The following is an 18,443-nucleotide window of genomic DNA, read 5'->3' on the forward strand; positions in this document are numbered from 1 at the left end:
CCAATGAATAACGGTGTGTTCTATTATATGATTCAGTCTTCTTTTGTACATGATTGAAGTTCTGCATTTGAAGTAGGAGGATAGGAGAGAGCAACTCCACCTAGGATGACAACAGCTGAATTTCTCAACATACACTTCAAAGCCCCGGGGGTTCACTTAGAGACTCAAAAATCTCACCCATAATCCTGCCCCTACACACCAGGGCTAGGGAACACTGTGGCCCTCAGGTGATTTTCTTTAGCCGGGTCCGGGAGCCACATGATGGCAGAGGGAGCAGGAAACACTATGCAAATAGAGGCCAGGACAGCAGGGAGGGCCTGTTCATGAGAGAACACAGGTAAAACTATCCTCAGAAAGTGAGTGTGGAGAAACACAGATCATGCCTGAGACCTGGTGGATTAGAGCACTGGCTACTGGGGAATTGAAAGGAAGGGGCTTCACCATGCAGAGGACCAGAGGTGCCAATCTTGGAAATGCAGAATTGCTGGGAGATGGGGAGGTGTGGACAAAGGAAGCATCCTCTGGAGACTCGTGGTGAAGAGAACAAATGAATGAAGTAACTGGCAGAAATTAGAGGTCCTGGTAGAATGAAATAGAATCCCACAATGAGAACAAACACCATGTATGTACCCCAAGGAAGACAATATCTCCTAAAAACTCAAGAAAAATCATTTTGGGCAATCACCTTATATCCAGTAATGTGATCCATGTATCACAACCGTGAGAAAAGATTATTAAACATGCTAAACTCAGCAACACCTGATTCCCTCATGAGGACTCTGTTAAGGATGAGTACCACTCAGCAAGTGAAGACTGTAACGTTCACTTTTGAATAGCTCATGAGCATTAATATATTTAATTGTGGATCTAAACCAAAAACCAAGGTGGGGGCAAGATGATAATCACAGAATGTCACTGGTATGTGTTTAGGTTCAAATACTATTATGAGAAGTGGCAGGTAAAGAAGGTAGGAAAAAGAAAACACATCATGTAATTGAATGTCATATGGAAATATTTGACGCTGAAAGTTATAATTTAAAACTTATAAACCAAATATTAGAAGTGTGTCTAGTTCAAAGGGAGCAAAACTATCAAAAACATTTTTGGTGCAATATTAAACATGAGCTCTACAACCCTTCCTAAATGCCAAAGGCACATACAGACACACACACACACACACACACACACGAAGAATACAAATGACTAGAACCAAGAAATGTAGTAAATACATTCTGCTACATATGGTAAACATAGACTACAATGTGGAAGAGATTAGAAAATGAACAAAGAAATGAAATGTTTTTATTAATTCACATCAGTACCCACCAAAACCAATCAGCATAATCAAAGATTATAACACTGTAAAGAACAATCCAGCAGTCCAGAGTGATAAGCATGTTTTTAATTGTACAGATTAAAATTAACTTTGGACAAAAATTAAAACTCAGGCAGAGAATTTTTTTTCAACAACAGACTCTAGCAAAAACAAAGGCACAGTAAAAATTGAGACAGAAAATTGCCAGTGTAGAGATATGAATATAATAATAGACAAACTAAAAAAAAATAGACACAGGCAGGGATGATTAATAAATGATAAAATGTTTAGAGGCTGATCATTAGAATACAGGACATTTATACTTTTAGAAACCACTTTCCCAAATACTTCATTATAAGTAAGGTGTCTCTAAAAGGGACAGATCTCCTAGACCCCTCCTTAACCAAGAAACCAGTCCTGATATCATAGTGGTGATGGACAAACTAGACCTTCTCTGCCCGCAGATGGGCTGAGGTTGGAAGCTCACAGCATTGACTCTGCAGTGTTCCCGGCAAAACGTTTAGGCTGAATTTAATCATGAAGACATTTTCAGACAACTTCAGAATGTAGATCATTGAGCCAGACAGCTGACCTGTCCTCTACAAACAAGTCCATGTCACCACCAACAATGACAACAACAAAAAGATAAGGAAATATTTGGGGTTCAAAATAACTAAAGAAATGTAGCTACATTATCTTTTTACTTTTTTTGAACCCAAAATATCTCTTCTCCTTTTTGTTGTGTGATTCGTGGTGACATGGACTATGTGAAGGAGACAGGTCAGTTGTCCTGCTCAGTGTTCTACATTCTGCAGTTGTCTGGTGATTACCTCCTATGAAACTCAGACTAAGAATTTTCTGCAAGAACATGGCATTGTTCATATTCTGCACCGGCAGAGTCCCGGGTGACATGCTGTCTCCTGCCAGCAGCTTCTGACTCCTGTTCTCTGCAGGATGGAATTGAGAGGAGCAGGGCTAAGGCCTCTCAATGCTGTTTGTCCATCTAGCTGTGGTCTTCCTAAGTACTGATATCAATAGTGGGTTAACAATTGTCAAGAGCAGTCAGTGGTTCTGAAATACAATCCTCAGCCAAGGATCCCTCCTGTGTTACAGATGGATTAGCTAAAACAAGCCAACATTGAAGATATAAAGAATGAGGTTAGGTTCATTGAAGCCAGGGTAACACCTTTGGATGAGCTAAACACAATGATGACACTGACCTTGAGCAGGTATAGAAGCTCAGAGACATGCCTGCCAAGTGAAATCCCTGAGGAACTTTGTAGCTACCCAGAGATACATATTTCAAATTAGAATGTCTGACAGATCACTCCCGGCTTGTGCTGCATAGTTATGTGAACATGTCACACCTAACTTGGGTCCAATGTCTTCAGACTTAGTGCAGGTTGCCACTGGCATGGTCTGAGAATAGGAATAGAGCCATGCCCACTGACCCATCCTATGTCTGGGCTTCCAAATGGAACCACAGTTTCATTCAAACCTACATGTGCCTATAGTTCCTGCCTGCAGCAATGACATCTCTCAGCTTAGTAAGGGCTGCTTAGGGTGGAAATATGACTCCCATCTGGAAGACCAGGTGGAGCCTTATCACTGTCAAAGTAATAAACCTATTTTCCACATCAAAGGCCAAGCTGACATACTGTTCCTCAAATGAGTAAAAGGCACTTCTGTAGTGCTGGAATGAGTCAGGTAGTTCAAAGTAAGTTGAAGGAGTTGAATAACATCTATCCAGTGAGTCCTGCAAGACTTCAGGCTCTTCCACTTCCATCAGCATGCTGTTGAGCCTGGAAAAGGAGACAAAACTAAAGAAGCAGCCAGGGAAAATCAGACACCACAGAGCCCCAACTAGATATCAGGAGTAACATAAGGAAGTGATTAAAAAAGAAAAAGGATAGATCCATTAATGAGGTAAAAAATTATTGCCTTTATGTTGGGATAGAACAGGGCCAGGTAGAAAACAATGAAAGAGAAAGACACAGAGAGAGAGAGAGAGAGAGAGAAAGTGAGCTAGTGAATTGGCCAGGTGACACACTGATAAGGGAGTAAAAGGACACTCTGAGTTAGTGCCCTCATGACACACAGCAAACAGTGATCATGAAAAGAGTGAGCTCAATAGTTTTCCATAAAATATGCTCAAAATTCGATGCAGTCACCATGAGAGTACAGCTTTTGAGGTATGGTCAATCTATGGTACACTAGTAAATGATAAGGGGAGGAAGAAATGGAAACCTAAACGTCTACTGCAATGAAAACCAACCACAATGTCAGTAGGAGTAATTCAGACTTTGTTGAAAACATGAAATCAAACACACTCTGGTTTCCCTGGATCTGTTGTCTCCAGGTGTTAACACAGAATTAAGCATCCACAATTGCTGAAAGTTACCTGGGGCATGGTGGGTTTTGATCTTCTTCCCCTTTTTGGTACTTTTCAATTTCTGCAATAAATTCAGACATGGACAGACACATTAAGCTGATTCTCCTACACACATAACAATCCGCTGTCTAATCCTCACACAGGGACCTCAGGCTCCTCAGGATAAGAATAGGACACTGTGAGAGATATATTTCAGGAGGCCTGAAGGCTGGTCATGATAGAGATTCCTTGGATTTTGTCCCAGAAACTGTAGGTAAAATGTCCCTATTCTGGTAGATCATTATCCCAATATCATTTGTCCTAAGTTTGTGCAAACGGTTATGCCATATTTTTCCAATCAATTTAAAGGAAATGCCCTCAAATGATTTCTAGGAGAAAAACTGCAATATTCAGCCCTGTCTCATCAAATACTTAGATTGTTCATGGTTGTGGGGATTTTAGACACTGAAATTAGAGTGATAAAGGAAATCTACAAACCCTTGAGTCAAAATCATAGTTCTCCGAATTTGTCACATCTGCCCAGGTCCAATGTCATGAGAGTAGAATCAGAGTGCCACAGGCATGGCCTGAGACTAGGAAGACAGCCATGCTCACTCACCCATCCCATGTCTGGACTTCCATGTAGAACTAGAGTTTCATTCAACCTACATGTGCCTATAGGTCCTCACTGCAGCAATGACATCTTTCAGCTCAGTAATGGCCACTTGGATCAGGAATATGATCTCTATACGGAAGACTCAGTGGATCCTTATCACCTTCATAGAAAGGTACTCACTGTCCACATCAAGAGAAAAGCCAACGTGTTGTTCCTCCAATGAGTAAAAGGAACTTCCATAGGGCTGGCAGGAGTCAGGCAGTTCAAGACAACTGGAAGGAGTTGAATAACATCTATCCAGTGAGTCCTGCAAGACTTCAGGCTCTACTACCTCCAGCAGCTCCCTGCTGAGCCTGGAAAAGTAGAAAAACTAAAGAATAAGCCAGGGGAAATCAGACACAACAGAGCCCCAACTAGATTTCATGGGTAGCATAAGGAAGTGGTTAAAAAAGAAAAAGTATAGATCCATTAATGAGGTAACAAATTATTGCCTTCGTGTTGGGACAGAACAGGGCCAAATGGAAAAGAATGAAAGAGAAAGACAGACAGAGAGACAGACACACAGCGAGAGAGAGAGAGAGAATGAGCTCAGTGAATTGTGCAGGTGACACACTGATGAGGGAGTAACAGGACACTCTGAGTTAGTGCCCTGAGGACACACAGCATACAGTGAGCATGAAAAGACTGCTCAATAATTTTCCATAAAATGTGCTCAAGTTTCCATGCAGTCGCCATGAGAATACAGCTTTTGAAGTCTGGTCCACCTACAGTAGGTTAGTAAATGATAAGGGGAGGAAGAAATGGAAACCTAAATATCTACTGCAATTAAAACCAACAGCAATGTTTGTAGGAATAATTCAGGCTTGGCTGAAAAGATGTAATCGATAATGTCAGCCCGCTCTGTTTTCCCTGAACCAGGAGTCTCCAGGTGTCAACACAGAAGTAGCTGTTCACAATTACTCAAATTTACCTGGGGCATGGTGGGCCTTGGTCTTCTTCCTCTTCTTGGTCCTTTTTAATTCCTGCAATAAATTCAGACAGGGACAGACAAAATAAGCCAATTCACCTACACCCATAACAGCCCACTGTCTAATCCCCACACAGGGATCTCAGGCTCCTCAGCATGAGAACAGGACAATGTGAGAGATATACTTCAGGACGCCTGAAAGCCAGTCATGATAGAGATTCTTTGGTTTGCATCTCACAACCAAGGGTGAACTATCCCTATTCTGGTAGATCATTATCCCAAAATCATTTATCCCAAGTTTGTGCAAACAGTTATGCCTTATTGTTCGCATCAATTCAAATAAAATGCCTCAGATGATTTCTAGGAGGAAAACTGCAGTATTCAGCCCTGTCTCATCAAATGCCCAGCTTGTTCACGGATACAAGAATTTTAGACACTGAAATTAGGATGAAGGAGGAAATCTACAAACCCTTGAGTCCAAATCATAGTTCTGTAAATTTTTTACATCTGCCTGGGTCCAGTGTGTTGAGAGTGGGCTCAGGTTGCCACAGGCATGGCTGGAGACTAGGAATAGAGCCATGCTCACTGACCCATTTCATGTCTGAGCTTCCAACTGAGACTACAGTTTCATTACAACCTATATGCGCCCATAGGTACTGCCTGCGGCAATGACATCTCTCGGGTCGGTAAGGGCCACTTGGAACAGGAATATCATCCCTATCTGGAAGACCGGGTGGAGCTTTATCACCTTCATAATAAGGTACTCACTGTCCGTGTCAAGAGCCAAGCCAAGGTGCCATTTCTCCAATGAGTAAAAGGCACTTCTGTAGGGCTGGCATAAGTCAGGCAGTTCAAGATAAACTGAAGGAGTCGAATAACATCTATCCAGTGAGTCCTGCAAGACTTCAGGCTCTTTCTCATCCAATAACTCCCTGCTGAGCCTGGAAAAGCAGGAAAAAGTAAAGAATAAGCCGGGGGGAATCAGAAACCACACAGCCCCAGCTAGATTTCATGGCTAACATAAGGAAGTGTTTGAAAAGAAAAAGGACAGATCCATTAATGAAGTAACAAATTATTGCCTTTATGTTGGGATAGACCACAGTCAGGTATAAAAGGATGAAAGAGAAAGACACACACACACACACACACACAGAGAGAGAGAGAGAGAGAGTGAGCTCAGTGAATTGGCCAGGTGACACATTGATGAGGGAGTCAAAGGACACTGTATTTTTGCCCTCATGACACACAGTGAACAGTGGTCATGAAAAGAGTGAGCTCACTAATTTTGCATAGAATGTGCTCAAGTTTCCCTGCAGTCACCATGAGACTACAGTTTTTGAGGTATGGTCAACCTTCACTAGGTTAGTAAATGATAAGGGTAGGAAGATATGGAAACCTAAACATTTACTGCAATGAGAACCAAAAGCAATGTTAGTAGGCATTATTCAGACTTGTCTGACAAGATGAAATCATTATTTTCAGCATGTACTGTTTTCCCTGGACTTGGTGTCTCCAGGTGTCAACATCAAATTAACTGTCCACAATTTCTCAGACTCACCTGGGACCCATTGCCTCTTGGTCCTCCTTTTCCACTTGATCCCACCAATGTCCTGCAAATAAATTCAGATGGGGCCTCTTACATTAAGCAGTTCTTCCTTGCACACAGAAACATTCCTCTGTCCAATCCTAACACAGGGACATCAGTCTTCTCAGTGTGAGAACAGGAGATTTTGAGAGAAATATTCCAGGAGGCCTGAGGTCAAGTCTTCAGAGAACTGACTTGGTTCCTTTCATGAGCCTTGGGCAAAATTGCCCTGTTTTGGAATGTTATCTTCGCAATGTGCTCTGTCCTAGGTTTGTGTACACAAATGAGCAATATTTTTCCCAATAGATTTTAGGCAAATAGTTTTAACAGCTCATAGGAGAGATGCTGCAATATTCAGGCTTCTCTCATCAAATACCCAGGATTTGATAGTTTATGAGATTGTGGACACTGAGATTTGAGGAAGGGGTGCAACGTACCAGATCTTGAGTCAAAATGAGACTTGGTTCTACACAGAAGCATCAGCTATTATGGCTTTTGTGGGTGAAAAGTCAACCATTTATCTAGAAAACATACCAGCAAGATGATGGACAGATGAGCTAAAACAAGCCAACTTAGAAGACACAGAAAATGGGGATAAATTCAGTGAAACCTGGGTCACATCTTCCACTGAGAGGTAGACAAGGGTGACAGTGGCCTTGGGCAAGTAAAGAACCACACAGACGTGCTTTGGGAACAAAACTCATAAGGAACTTCATAGCTGGCAAGAGACATTTAATTCAGATGAGCTTATCTGACAGAAAACTCCTGGGCACGTGCTGCAGAGCTTGTTGTGAGTTTGTCACACCTGCCTTGAGTTCAGTGTCCTAACAGTCGATCCAGGGTGGCATGGGCATGGCCTGAGACTAGGAAGAGAGCAAAGCTCACTGCCCCGCCCCATGCCTGTGCTTCAAACTCGACTCCAGAGTGATTGAAATCTACATTGATATATAGGTTCAGCCCACGGTGATGGCAACTCTCAGCCCAACCAGGGGCATAAGGCCCAAAGATTATGGGATCTACCTGGGACATGAACTGGAGCTTTATCACCTTCACAATAGAGTACTCACTGCCTATGTCAAGAGCCAAGCCGACTTGCTGTTCCTCTAATGAGTGAAAGGTGCTCCTGTAAGACTGGTACGAGGCTGACTTGTCAGGAGGAATTGAGAGAGTCGAATAACCTTCATCCCAGGTATCCTGAGGGGCTTCCTCCTCTTCAGACTCCTGCAGATTCCTGATGAGCCAGGCAGGACAGGGATGACAGATTTAACCAACAGAGATGAGACAACAAAACCTCCCAGATGATCTGATGGGAGACAGAATGGAGTGGTCACAGAAACCAAAGGCATTTTTCCTTCAAGAGAAATAGAACTATCCTTCTAAATGCAGGGTGGAGGGTGACTGCTCTGAGGACAGGGCAAAAATGGGCAGCACCTGCTCAGTACATTTGCCACAGATGAGCCAATGCAGAGCACCCAGACCCTCCCTGTAAACTACCATCATGATTTGCAGCACAGAAAACTAATACAGGGCTTCAACTACTTTGCGTACATTTGGTTGAATTTTACATGCAGCATTCAAGCGAACAGAGCTCTTGAGGCAGTGCAGACAGATCTTGTGTATTAAGGGCCCCATTTCCCCAATATTTTGATATAATACATTTATTTTTTCAATTTTTTTTGCACAAATACTAGCAAACACACTAACAAAAAATAGGCAGAAAGCATATATACATCTCTCCCTGGATTTAAAGACATGGGAGAGAATAGGCAACACCAAGAAATCCCTGTTTGAGGGTCTGGAGTGGACTTCCAGCAAACTCCAACAGACCTGCAGCTGAGGGACCTGACTGTTAGACGGAAAACTAACAAACTGAAAGGAATAGCATCAACATCAACAAAAAGGACATCCACCCCAAAACCCCATCTGTAGGTCACCATCATCAAAGACCAAAGGTAGATAAAACCACAAAGATGGGGAGAAACCAGAGCACAAAAGCTGAAAATTCCAAAAACCAGAGCGCCCCTTCTCCAAAGGATCGCAGCTCCTCGCCAGCAATGGAACAAAGCAGGATGGAGAATGACTTTGACAAACTGACAGAAGTAGGCTTCAGAAAGTCGGTAATAACAAACTCTCTGAGCTAAAGGAGGATGTGTGAACCCATCGCAAGGAAGCTAAAAACCTTGAAGAAAGATTAGGCAAATGGCTAACCAGAATGAACAGTGTAGAGAAGACCTCAAATGACCTGACGGAGCTGAAAACCATGGCACGAGAACTATGTGATGCATGCACAAGCTTCAGTAGCCAATTCGATCAAGTGGAAGAAAAGGTATCAGTGATTCAAGATCAAGTTAATGAAATGAAGTGAGAAGAGAAGTTTACAGAGAAAAGAGTAAAAAGAAATGAACAAAGCCTCCAAGAAATATGGGACTATGTGAAAAGACCAAATCTACATTTGATTTGTGTACCTGAAAGTGATGGGGAGAATGGAACCAACTTGGAAAACACTCTTCAGGATATTATCCAGGAGAACTTCCCCAATCTAGCAAGGCAAGCCAACATTCAAATTCAGGAAATACAGAGAACACCACAAAGATACTCCTCAAGAAGAGCAACCCCAAGACACACAATTGTCAGATTCAGCAAGGTTGAAATGAAGGAAAAAATGCTAAGGGCAGCCAGAGAGAAAGGTCAGGTTACCCACAAAGGGAAGCCCATCAGACTAACAGTGGATCTCTCGGCAGAAACCCTACAAGCCAGAAGAGAGTGGGGACCAATATTCAACATTCTTAAAGAAAAGAATTTTCAACCCAGAATTTCATATCCAGCCAAACAAAGCTTCATAAGTGAAGGAGAAAGAAAATCCTTTACAGACAAGCAAAGGCTGAGAGATTTTGTCACCACCAGGCCTGCCTTACAAGAGCTCCTGAAGAAAGCACTAAACATGGAAAGAAACAAACAGTACCAGCCACTGCAAAAACATGCCAAATTGTAAAGACCATCGATGCTAGGAAGAAAGTACATCAACTAACAGGCAAAAAACCAGTTAACATCATAATGACAGGATCAAATTCACACATAACAATATTAACCTGAAATCTAAATGGGCTAAATGCTCCAATTAAAAGACACAGACTGGCAAATTGGATAAAGAGTCAAGACCCATCAGTGTGCTATATTCAGGAGACCCATCTCATGTGCACAGACACAAATAGGCTCAAAATAAAGGGATGCAGGAAGATCTACCAAGCAAATGGAAAGCAAAAACAAGCAGGGGTTGCAATCCTAGTCTCTGATAAAACAGACTTTAAACTGACAAAGATCAAAAGAGACAAAGAAGACCATTACATAATAGTAAAGGGATCAATTCAACAAGAAGAGCTAACTATCCTAAATATATATGCACCCAATAGAGGAGCACCCAGATTCATAAAGCAAGTCCTGAGAGACCTACAAAGAGACTTAGACTCCCACACAATCATAATGAGAGACTTTAACACTCCACTATCAATATTAGACAGATCAATGAGACAGAAGCTTAACAAGGATATCCAAGACTTGAACTCAGCTCTGCACCAAGCAGATCTGATAGACATATACAGAACTCTCCACCCCAAACCAACAGAATATACATTCTTCTCAGCACCACATTGCACTTATTCCAAAATTGACCACATAGTTGGAAGTAAAGCACTCCTCAGCAAATGTAAAAGAACAGAAATCACAAGAAACTGTCTCTCAGACCACAGTGCAATTAGGAGATATACCTAATGCTAAATGACGAGTTAATGGGTGCAGCACACCATAGGTATACACATATGTGTACACATGTATACACACATATGTATTCACACATACACACATATGTATACACACATATGCATACACATGTATACACATGTATACACATATGTATACACATGTATACACACATATGTATACACACGTATACACATGTATACACACATATGTATACACACGTATACACACGTATACACACGTATACACACATATGTATACACACATGTATACACACATATGTATACACACATGTATATACACACATATGTATACACACATATGTATGCACACATATGTATACATATGTATATGTATGCACACATATGTATACATATGTATATGTATGCACACATATGTATACATATGTATATGTATGCACACATATGTATACATATGTATATGTATGCACACATATGTATACATATGTATATGTATGCACACATATGTATACATATGTAACTAACCTGCACATTGTGCACATGTACCCTAAAACTTAAAGTATAATAATAATAATAATAAAAAGTTTAAAAAAAAAAGAACTCACGATTAAGAAACTCACTTAAAACTGCAAAACTACATGGAAGCTGAACAACCTGCTCCTGAATGACTACTGGGTAAACAATGAAGTGAGGGCAGAAATAAAGATGTTCTTTGAAACCAATGAGAACAAAGACACAACATACCAGAATCTCTCGGACACATTTAAAGCAGTGTGTAGAGGGAAATTTATAACAGTAAATGCCCATAAGGGAAAGCAGAAAAGATCTAAAATCACCACCCTAACATCACAATTAAAAGAACTAGATAAGCGAGAGCAAACAAATTCAAAAGCTAGCAGAAGACAAGAAATAACTAAGATCAGAGCACAACTGCAGGAGATAGAGACACAAAAAGCCCTTCAAAGAAATCAATGAATCCAGGAGCTGGTTTTTTGAAAAGATGAACAAGAAATCCCTGTTTGTCTAGTTCACCTGGCTCATCTGATTCCAAGTTCCTATCTTGAGAGGACTACGAAATTAAAACCAATACAAGTGCCACAAATAACGCACAACATTGTTAATAAGGACAATTTGTAGTTGGGTGAATGGAAGAAATAGTTCTATTCATCACTTCTTCGTTTTCCCTGAATCTACAATCTCCAGGTGTCACTATTGAATTAACAGCCCACAATTCCACAGCATTACCTGGGAGATACTGGTCCCTTTTCTTCCTCCTCTTCATCATCACTTTCATTTTCTATAAATAAATTCAGAGAAGCAGGTCACATTAAGCAATTCACACTTCACATATGACCAAATCAGTGTCCAGTCATAGCACAAGGACATAACTATTCTCAGTGCAAGAATATGGATTCTGACAGTAATATTCTAGGGTGCCCTAGATTAAGTCTGGTGAGAAGTAGATGATCCTGCTTTCCAGACCCACAGACCAAAATCCCCACTACATGTAGACCATAATGCCATATTCCCTGCCTGAGTCTATGCAAAGTTAAACAAAACTTTTCCCCAAAAAATCTCCAAAAATTGGTCAAACAATTTTCTAGGAGTGTTGCTGCAATACTGACTTATATCACCAGGTAACATGGACATTAAATGTTGAGGCATCTATACATGAAACTCGACTGACACATAAATTCTAACAACTCTTGTTTTAAAAAGAGTCTGCGATTTGGGAGGCCAAGGCAGGTGAATCATTTGAGGTCATGAGTTCAAGATCAGCCTGGCCAATATGGGGACACCCCGTCTCTACTAAAAATACAAAAATTAGCTAGATGTGGTGTTGTGCGCCTGTGGTCCCAGCTACTCAGGAGGCTGAGGCAGGAAAATCACTTGAATCTGGGAGGCAGAGGTTGCACCAAGCCAAGATGGTGCCACTGCACTCCAGCCTGGGTGACAGAGCAAGACTCAATCGAAAAAAAAAAAAATCTATGATGCTACAAAGAAACATTGGATCAAATCAGCCATTGTATTGATGTGGTAGAGAACAAGGGTCCAGCTTTGCTTTATGGAAATATATCGGCAAAGTAAAGAACAAAAGTTTCCGTCCTGATTTCAAGGTGACTGTGCAGCCAAGCAAGCTGACTTAAGGAGATCCAGATTAAAGCTGAGAGCAGTGAAGCCTGGGGAACAATATTTCCAAATACAAAGGCAAGGCTGCCAGCTTCCTAAAAAAGGCACAGAAACTCCTTTGACATTGCTCAGGGACAGATGACTTAATCACAAGTGACAAGAGATACTCAATAGAAGCTAGGAGGCCTGACAGATACTTCCTGTGCACCTCCCGCACTCAGGTGCCTATGAGATTGTCACACTTGCATGGGGTCCAGTAGCTTGATACTGGGGACTGGCAGACAAAGGCATGACATGAGCTGAGAACACAAAAACTCCCTGATATCTGTGTTTAGAATCCCATTATAGTTTTTTATTCAAACCAATTTCTGTGTATAGAGCCTGTCTTCAGAGTTCATCTTCCTCAGCCTAGACAGAGGTATGAGACACAAGGAAAATAGAGGCTACCTGAGATAATGTGTACAGCATCCTCCCATTCAACATGAGAGGATGAGTCAGTGAGAGTTGAGTCAACTTTGTCTTCCTCAAAAGTGATTTTAGTTTTCCTGTAGGGCTGGTTGGACTCACAAGAGCCGTGGCTATTTGAACAAGTGATGGCACATTCCTCCAGTGAGTCCTCAGGGACTTCGCTTTCTTCAGCCTTCTGCACCTCCCTGATGAGCCAGGTGGGACAGAGATGACAGAAGATTAAACACAGAGGGATTGGACCCCAGGGAGTCCTAGCTGGTTTTGACAGGCGGCATTAAGAGAGTGGTCCCAGAAAGAAAACAGGAGGTTCCCTTTAAGAGGGAACATGCAATCCTCTTCTCTCTGCAACAGAGCATGGCTGCCATGGGAGCCAGAGAGGAAGAGAGCAGCTGGTGTTCATTGCACTGGACAGATAGGAGCTGAGGAGGATGAAGGCTCAGCTATCCCTGTACGGTACAGACATGACACTCAGCACACACAGAGAAACACAACAGTTGCCACACCCTGCGTCTAAGCTGGGTTGAATTTCACATACTGTGGCTAAGGGAATGCAGGCATTTGGCCCATCATAGATGCCAGAGAGGGTGTGCCTCCTAGACCTTTTTCATATGTTACCACCCATTACTTGCTCCTGAGTATTCAGTGTTACCTGGGGGCAGATGATTCCTGTACTTTCTCAGCCTCCTCAACTTGAACATCTCCATCCTCATCTTCATCATTTTCTGTAAATACAGAAGTGTTCGTTCAGATATTTCCCACTTCACACTCTGCAAGCACAGTCAGCCCAATGTGCACAGAGACATGAACATCTAGGTATGAGTCACCGTTCAACTGAAAACTCTTATGTTTTATCTTTAAGAAAATGCCTTCGCATGGTTTCCCGATCCATCAGGCAATGCATTTCTGATATGGAGGGCCACCATCAAGATGTGGCCAAATATTGAAAAGACCTTATGCTTCCCATAACACTGGAGGCTTGTGCAGCCTGTCTCTGGACTTTGGCAGCTGTCTCCCCCATCCTATCACAGATCTGATTGCCAGGCACAGACTCGGTGTCCTGTCACAGTTCGCATTTTGAACCTAATTCTTTCTCTTAGGAGAGGACAAACTTGTCCCACAGCCCTCTATGCATCAGGAGACTTCACAGGCCCTCCATGTAGCTTCTGCTGTATTATTCACGGACATTCTCTCCATGGGGAGTGCTCCAGTCTGAAGCACTTCCTACCACCACATCAAGTGCCCTCTTCAACACCACACGGCAAGTGGCTTCATCTCATTTTGAAAAGCAGTCGTAAGTGTTCCCACATTTGGATGCTTCAGACCCTTGCAAGAGACAATTTGTCTGCTTTTGCAAATGGAGAGAGAGAAACTCGGAAAGGGCAAATCACTCACTCACCGACAGCTACTAAGAACACTGCTGAAAAGACAGCCTGGGAACCTTCATTCTTAGTCCAGAGCTCTTTTCACTCTAACAAGCGCCCTCCCATCACAGCCTCCTTCTTGTCCTTCAAAACTAGACAGATGCTGCCTCTTGCTCCAAAGACCACATTCCATCAAGGAAGGAGGGACACTTGCGATACTGTGACCTCCAACCCCATGGGTTTCCCATCTCTGTTCTTACCCAGGAAGTCCTGGTCATGTCATGGCCACGTATGTTTAGTGGAAAAAACCACCACCGATACAACTGTCATTGTGAAAGTATGGAGGTCTGGAGTCTCTCATAAGCCTGGGGTTTTGGGTCATCATGGCCTATGGCTACCTTACCTGGGCTGAGCTTTTGGACAAGGTGCTATGCCAGTCTACACCCCTCAGCCAGCTGTTCTTGGAGGTCCTGCCCCTGGGACTTGTCCGGGTCATCCGGAGTGAGGAGGGCCTGGAAATGCTGATTCAATGAGCGGGAGCCATCTCTGCCTTCCTGTAACTTCTCCCTTAACCGGGTCAACTCTTGTTCCTGAGAGTGAACCAGGACTTTATATTGCCTAAGGTAAGATAGTAGAGAAAATTTAACAGTGGAAAGGGTTGAGTGATCTGTTCTAATATTGCAACAGAGATTTCTGAGACAATGTCCTCAAGGAGACCTCCAAGCAGAAGGTCAGCACATGTTGAAAGGAATGTCTGTGGCCAAGAGAAAGAATAGAAAATGGTTTACAGGCTTCCTCTGTATCAGAGAGGGCTCCTGTAAGATCCTCGATGATGTTCCATTCATCTTCCTCTTCTGTAAACAAAAATAGGTGTCTTCCTAATTCCATTTCAAAAAGACATCCTTTCAGTTCCTCACTCTGGCCATGGACATTTCCATGTGAAAATACACAAAGTGCATCTTGCGGTGACTAGATGTATCTCTACAAGCCATGTAGAGAAATGAGGCCAGGTGCAGATGGGGTGAATTGAAAAATCGAAAGAAGAAAAGAATGACAGGGTTGAGAAGGCAACATTGATTGAGTGAAAGAATGAGAAGCCACAGTAAGTCAGGAGGTGATTCTCACTAAGGGTAAGTGGGGTGGTGATGGCACACCATTTTGAGTATACTGAATGCTGCTGGGTGGTTCCCACTCCTTTGGTTAATTTTGTGTTATGCAAATTTCACCTCAACAATTACTTGTTTGAAAAAGAGAAAACAAGGCTCCGAGAAACAACTGCAACCCATAACTTATTATTATCCTTGTACTCTGTTTGATAAATATTTGTGTGTCGTGAGCCTGCCATGGCAATTCCTGCCCTTCCCCTGGCCCAGCTTAGCTCTTACTTCTCCCTGCTAAGCTGCTGTACTTCAGAGACTTACACACCTGCCCACCTGCCTGCCCCCACGGGGCCCCCTCACCTGAGCTCCTCAGCTTGCTTGAGCTGCTCTGCAAGCTTCTCCTCCTTGAACTGCAGCTCATTCCTCAGCATAGGTTTTACGAGGTCTTTGCACTCTTCATACTCTGAGAAAAGACAGACACGCCTGCCTCAGTGGAAGGCTGGACATGCTGCTGTGGTCATTGCCTACAGGTCAGGAGCCACGTCCATCCCAAGGACAAAACTGTCCCCAGTACCAGGCTCTAGGCAGGGATTTCCACATCTTTACTCTTCAGTCTCCCGACTTTCTGGCCTCCAAAATTTAGAGATCCTCCAAAATTTAGAGATGACGAAAAAGAAACTCAATGGCACATCAAGGAAGTTGACAAGATGATTCACCTGGAATGAGGCAGGGTCAGAATTCACAGCCCCTGATGTCTGACTCTGAATCATGGGACACTTTCCCAAGTCTTGCAGCCTCTCCTCTAAAACACCGCACTGGAGCATGAAGTAGTGATTTCTTGTATAGTCGGGAAGGCCCCTAGGACTATGGGACTGATGGTTTCCCTTTTACTGGGAATTTCAAGGAAAAATATGTCAAAGATTTTTAAAATCTTTGATTTTAAATCATATCTTTAGACGTGATTTTAAGAATCATATCTGAAGCATAAAGTATGAGACATAAGACCATAAGGCCATGAAGGAAATCTGCCCAAATACTAATAAAGTTTGAGTTAATTTAGAAACAGTAGAATGAAGAACTAATAGATAGTGTTTACTCTGTGCCAATAAATGTTCTAGGAGATTGACAGGAAATAGCTCATGTAATTCATTTCCGCAATTTACAGAGGTAGGTATTATTATAGTACCCTATGAACAGATGAGGAAACTGAGGGACAGACAAGACAAGCACTTGGATGGAGCCCAGGAGACAGGCCCAGGGTCCCTGCTCTGCACACTGCACTGCTGCTTCCACACATTCTCAGGTGCGATCTTTCTTCCTCTTTAGGAACAAGAGTCTGTGCCCCAGGAAGCAGGACTTCCCTCTCACCAGGGTACTCTTTGCTTTTTATTTTTGTTTATTATTATTATTATTATTATTATTTTTGACGAGTCTTGTCCTGTCACCCAGGCTGGAGTGCAATGGCGTGATCTTTGCTCACTGCAACCTCTGCCTCCTGGGTTCAAAAGATTCTACTGCCTCAAGCTCCCGAGTAGTGGGGATTACAGGTGCCTGCCACCATGCCCAGCTAATTTGTGTATTTTTATTGGAGATGGATTTTCTCCATATTGCCCATGCTGGTCTCAAACTTCTGACCTCGTGATCTGCCACCTCAGCCTTCCAAAGTGCTGGGATTACAGGAGTGAGCCACCATGCATGGCCCCTATTCCCTGCTCTTGATGCTGTCACTTATAGATACCACAGGTTCTATTAGGAGTAGACTCCTCTTGAAGCCCCTCAGAGCGGGTACTGGGTCCTATCACCAAGTTTCCCTCAGAGTTACTAGAACAGAGCTTTGCCTGTTGGGCCTCAACAGAAGCTTGAACTGAATAAAAGTTCACTAGTTCCAGACATTCAGAACAACAGACTAGATGTTATTTGTCTGCAGGATCTTATATGGTACAGAGAGGATTCTTGAAAACATGACTGAGCCTCTTGGAGAAAACAGCTTATTCTGTGCCTGTGTCAGAAATCAATAACAGATTTTAACTGTAGTCCCACCCCCACCTGACTGCAAACATGGAAAATTGCTAAATACTTTGGTACCTCTGTCTTCCAACTTTAACAAAATGTTAAAATGCCCATTTCTGTTTTCCTAGAAGTACAGAAATGTTGAAATTATTTTTGATGGAGAGAGCATTTAGTTTCTCAGAGAGAAGACAGGACATCATTCATCACTTTTGTGATGGTGAGCCTATAGATCTTACTGTATTTGTTCTGCCGGTTGGCCAGGAAGCAGGCCACTTGAGTTACAATAAATTTCTCTTCGATGTTTCTGAACTGCTGTTTGTTCTCTGCCAGCTGGGGGCACAATTTATCTTTGATTTCTAGAATGTTCATCTCTGCCTTCTCATTGGACCAAGGGCTGGCAGATACCACCATGCTGATGTTTGTGGCAGAAGAGGTGGAGCCAGGGACTGGGGAGAAGAAACTCAAACATATGATGGGTTAAAAACTGGTGAAATCAAATAGGTTTAATCAGGACTGAGGGATGTCAGTAACTGAAATTCTTAACTTACTGTTGAGAAAAACCTGATCTCTCCCCACAGCACTTTAGGATCCTTAACCACAAAAACAAGGTTCGAGGTGCCTGAACTCAGAGCTGAAGGCACTACCAGTAGCTCAGACTCTGACAAGAGTGAGGTAGATTGTGGCCAGCCTGCCAGGTAACCGTCTGCTGTTGTAATAAATAACAGAATTAGAAGGTGGGGGTGTCATGGAATCTTAGGAGCCCTGCATTCCAATTGCCCAGGC

The 18,443-nt window shown here is 42.6% G+C and overlaps 2 protein-coding genes and 1 pseudogene across 2 annotated transcripts in view; 2 read left to right on the forward strand and 1 right to left on the reverse strand.

Annotated features, from left to right (window-relative positions):
* The window catches only part of LOC100447686 (neuroblastoma breakpoint family member 12), a 2,265,351-nt gene that overhangs the window by 1,317,365 nt on the left and 929,543 nt on the right, over positions 1 to 18,443 (forward strand).
* LOC134759379 (profilin-1-like) overlaps positions 1 to 18,443 on the forward strand; it is a 52,818-nt pseudogene that overhangs the window by 25,130 nt on the left and 9,245 nt on the right.
* On the reverse strand, positions 1,388 to 18,177 carry NBPF11 (NBPF member 11). Its single transcript, XM_009245271.4, is given in 13 exon segments — positions 1,388 to 3,117; positions 3,717 to 3,768; positions 4,483 to 4,655; positions 5,273 to 5,324; positions 6,038 to 6,210; positions 6,828 to 6,879; positions 7,922 to 8,085; positions 11,837 to 11,888; positions 13,169 to 13,374; positions 13,839 to 13,911; positions 14,954 to 15,168; positions 16,011 to 16,113; positions 17,897 to 18,177. Coding segments are annotated over 13 exon segments (1,734 nt in total). The 5' UTR covers positions 18,072 to 18,177; the 3' UTR covers positions 1,388 to 2,873.

This window comes from Pongo abelii, chromosome 1 (assembly GCF_028885655.2).
Source record: "Pongo abelii isolate AG06213 chromosome 1, NHGRI_mPonAbe1-v2.0_pri, whole genome shotgun sequence".
Classification (NCBI taxonomy): domain Eukaryota; kingdom Metazoa; phylum Chordata; class Mammalia; order Primates; family Hominidae; genus Pongo; species Pongo abelii.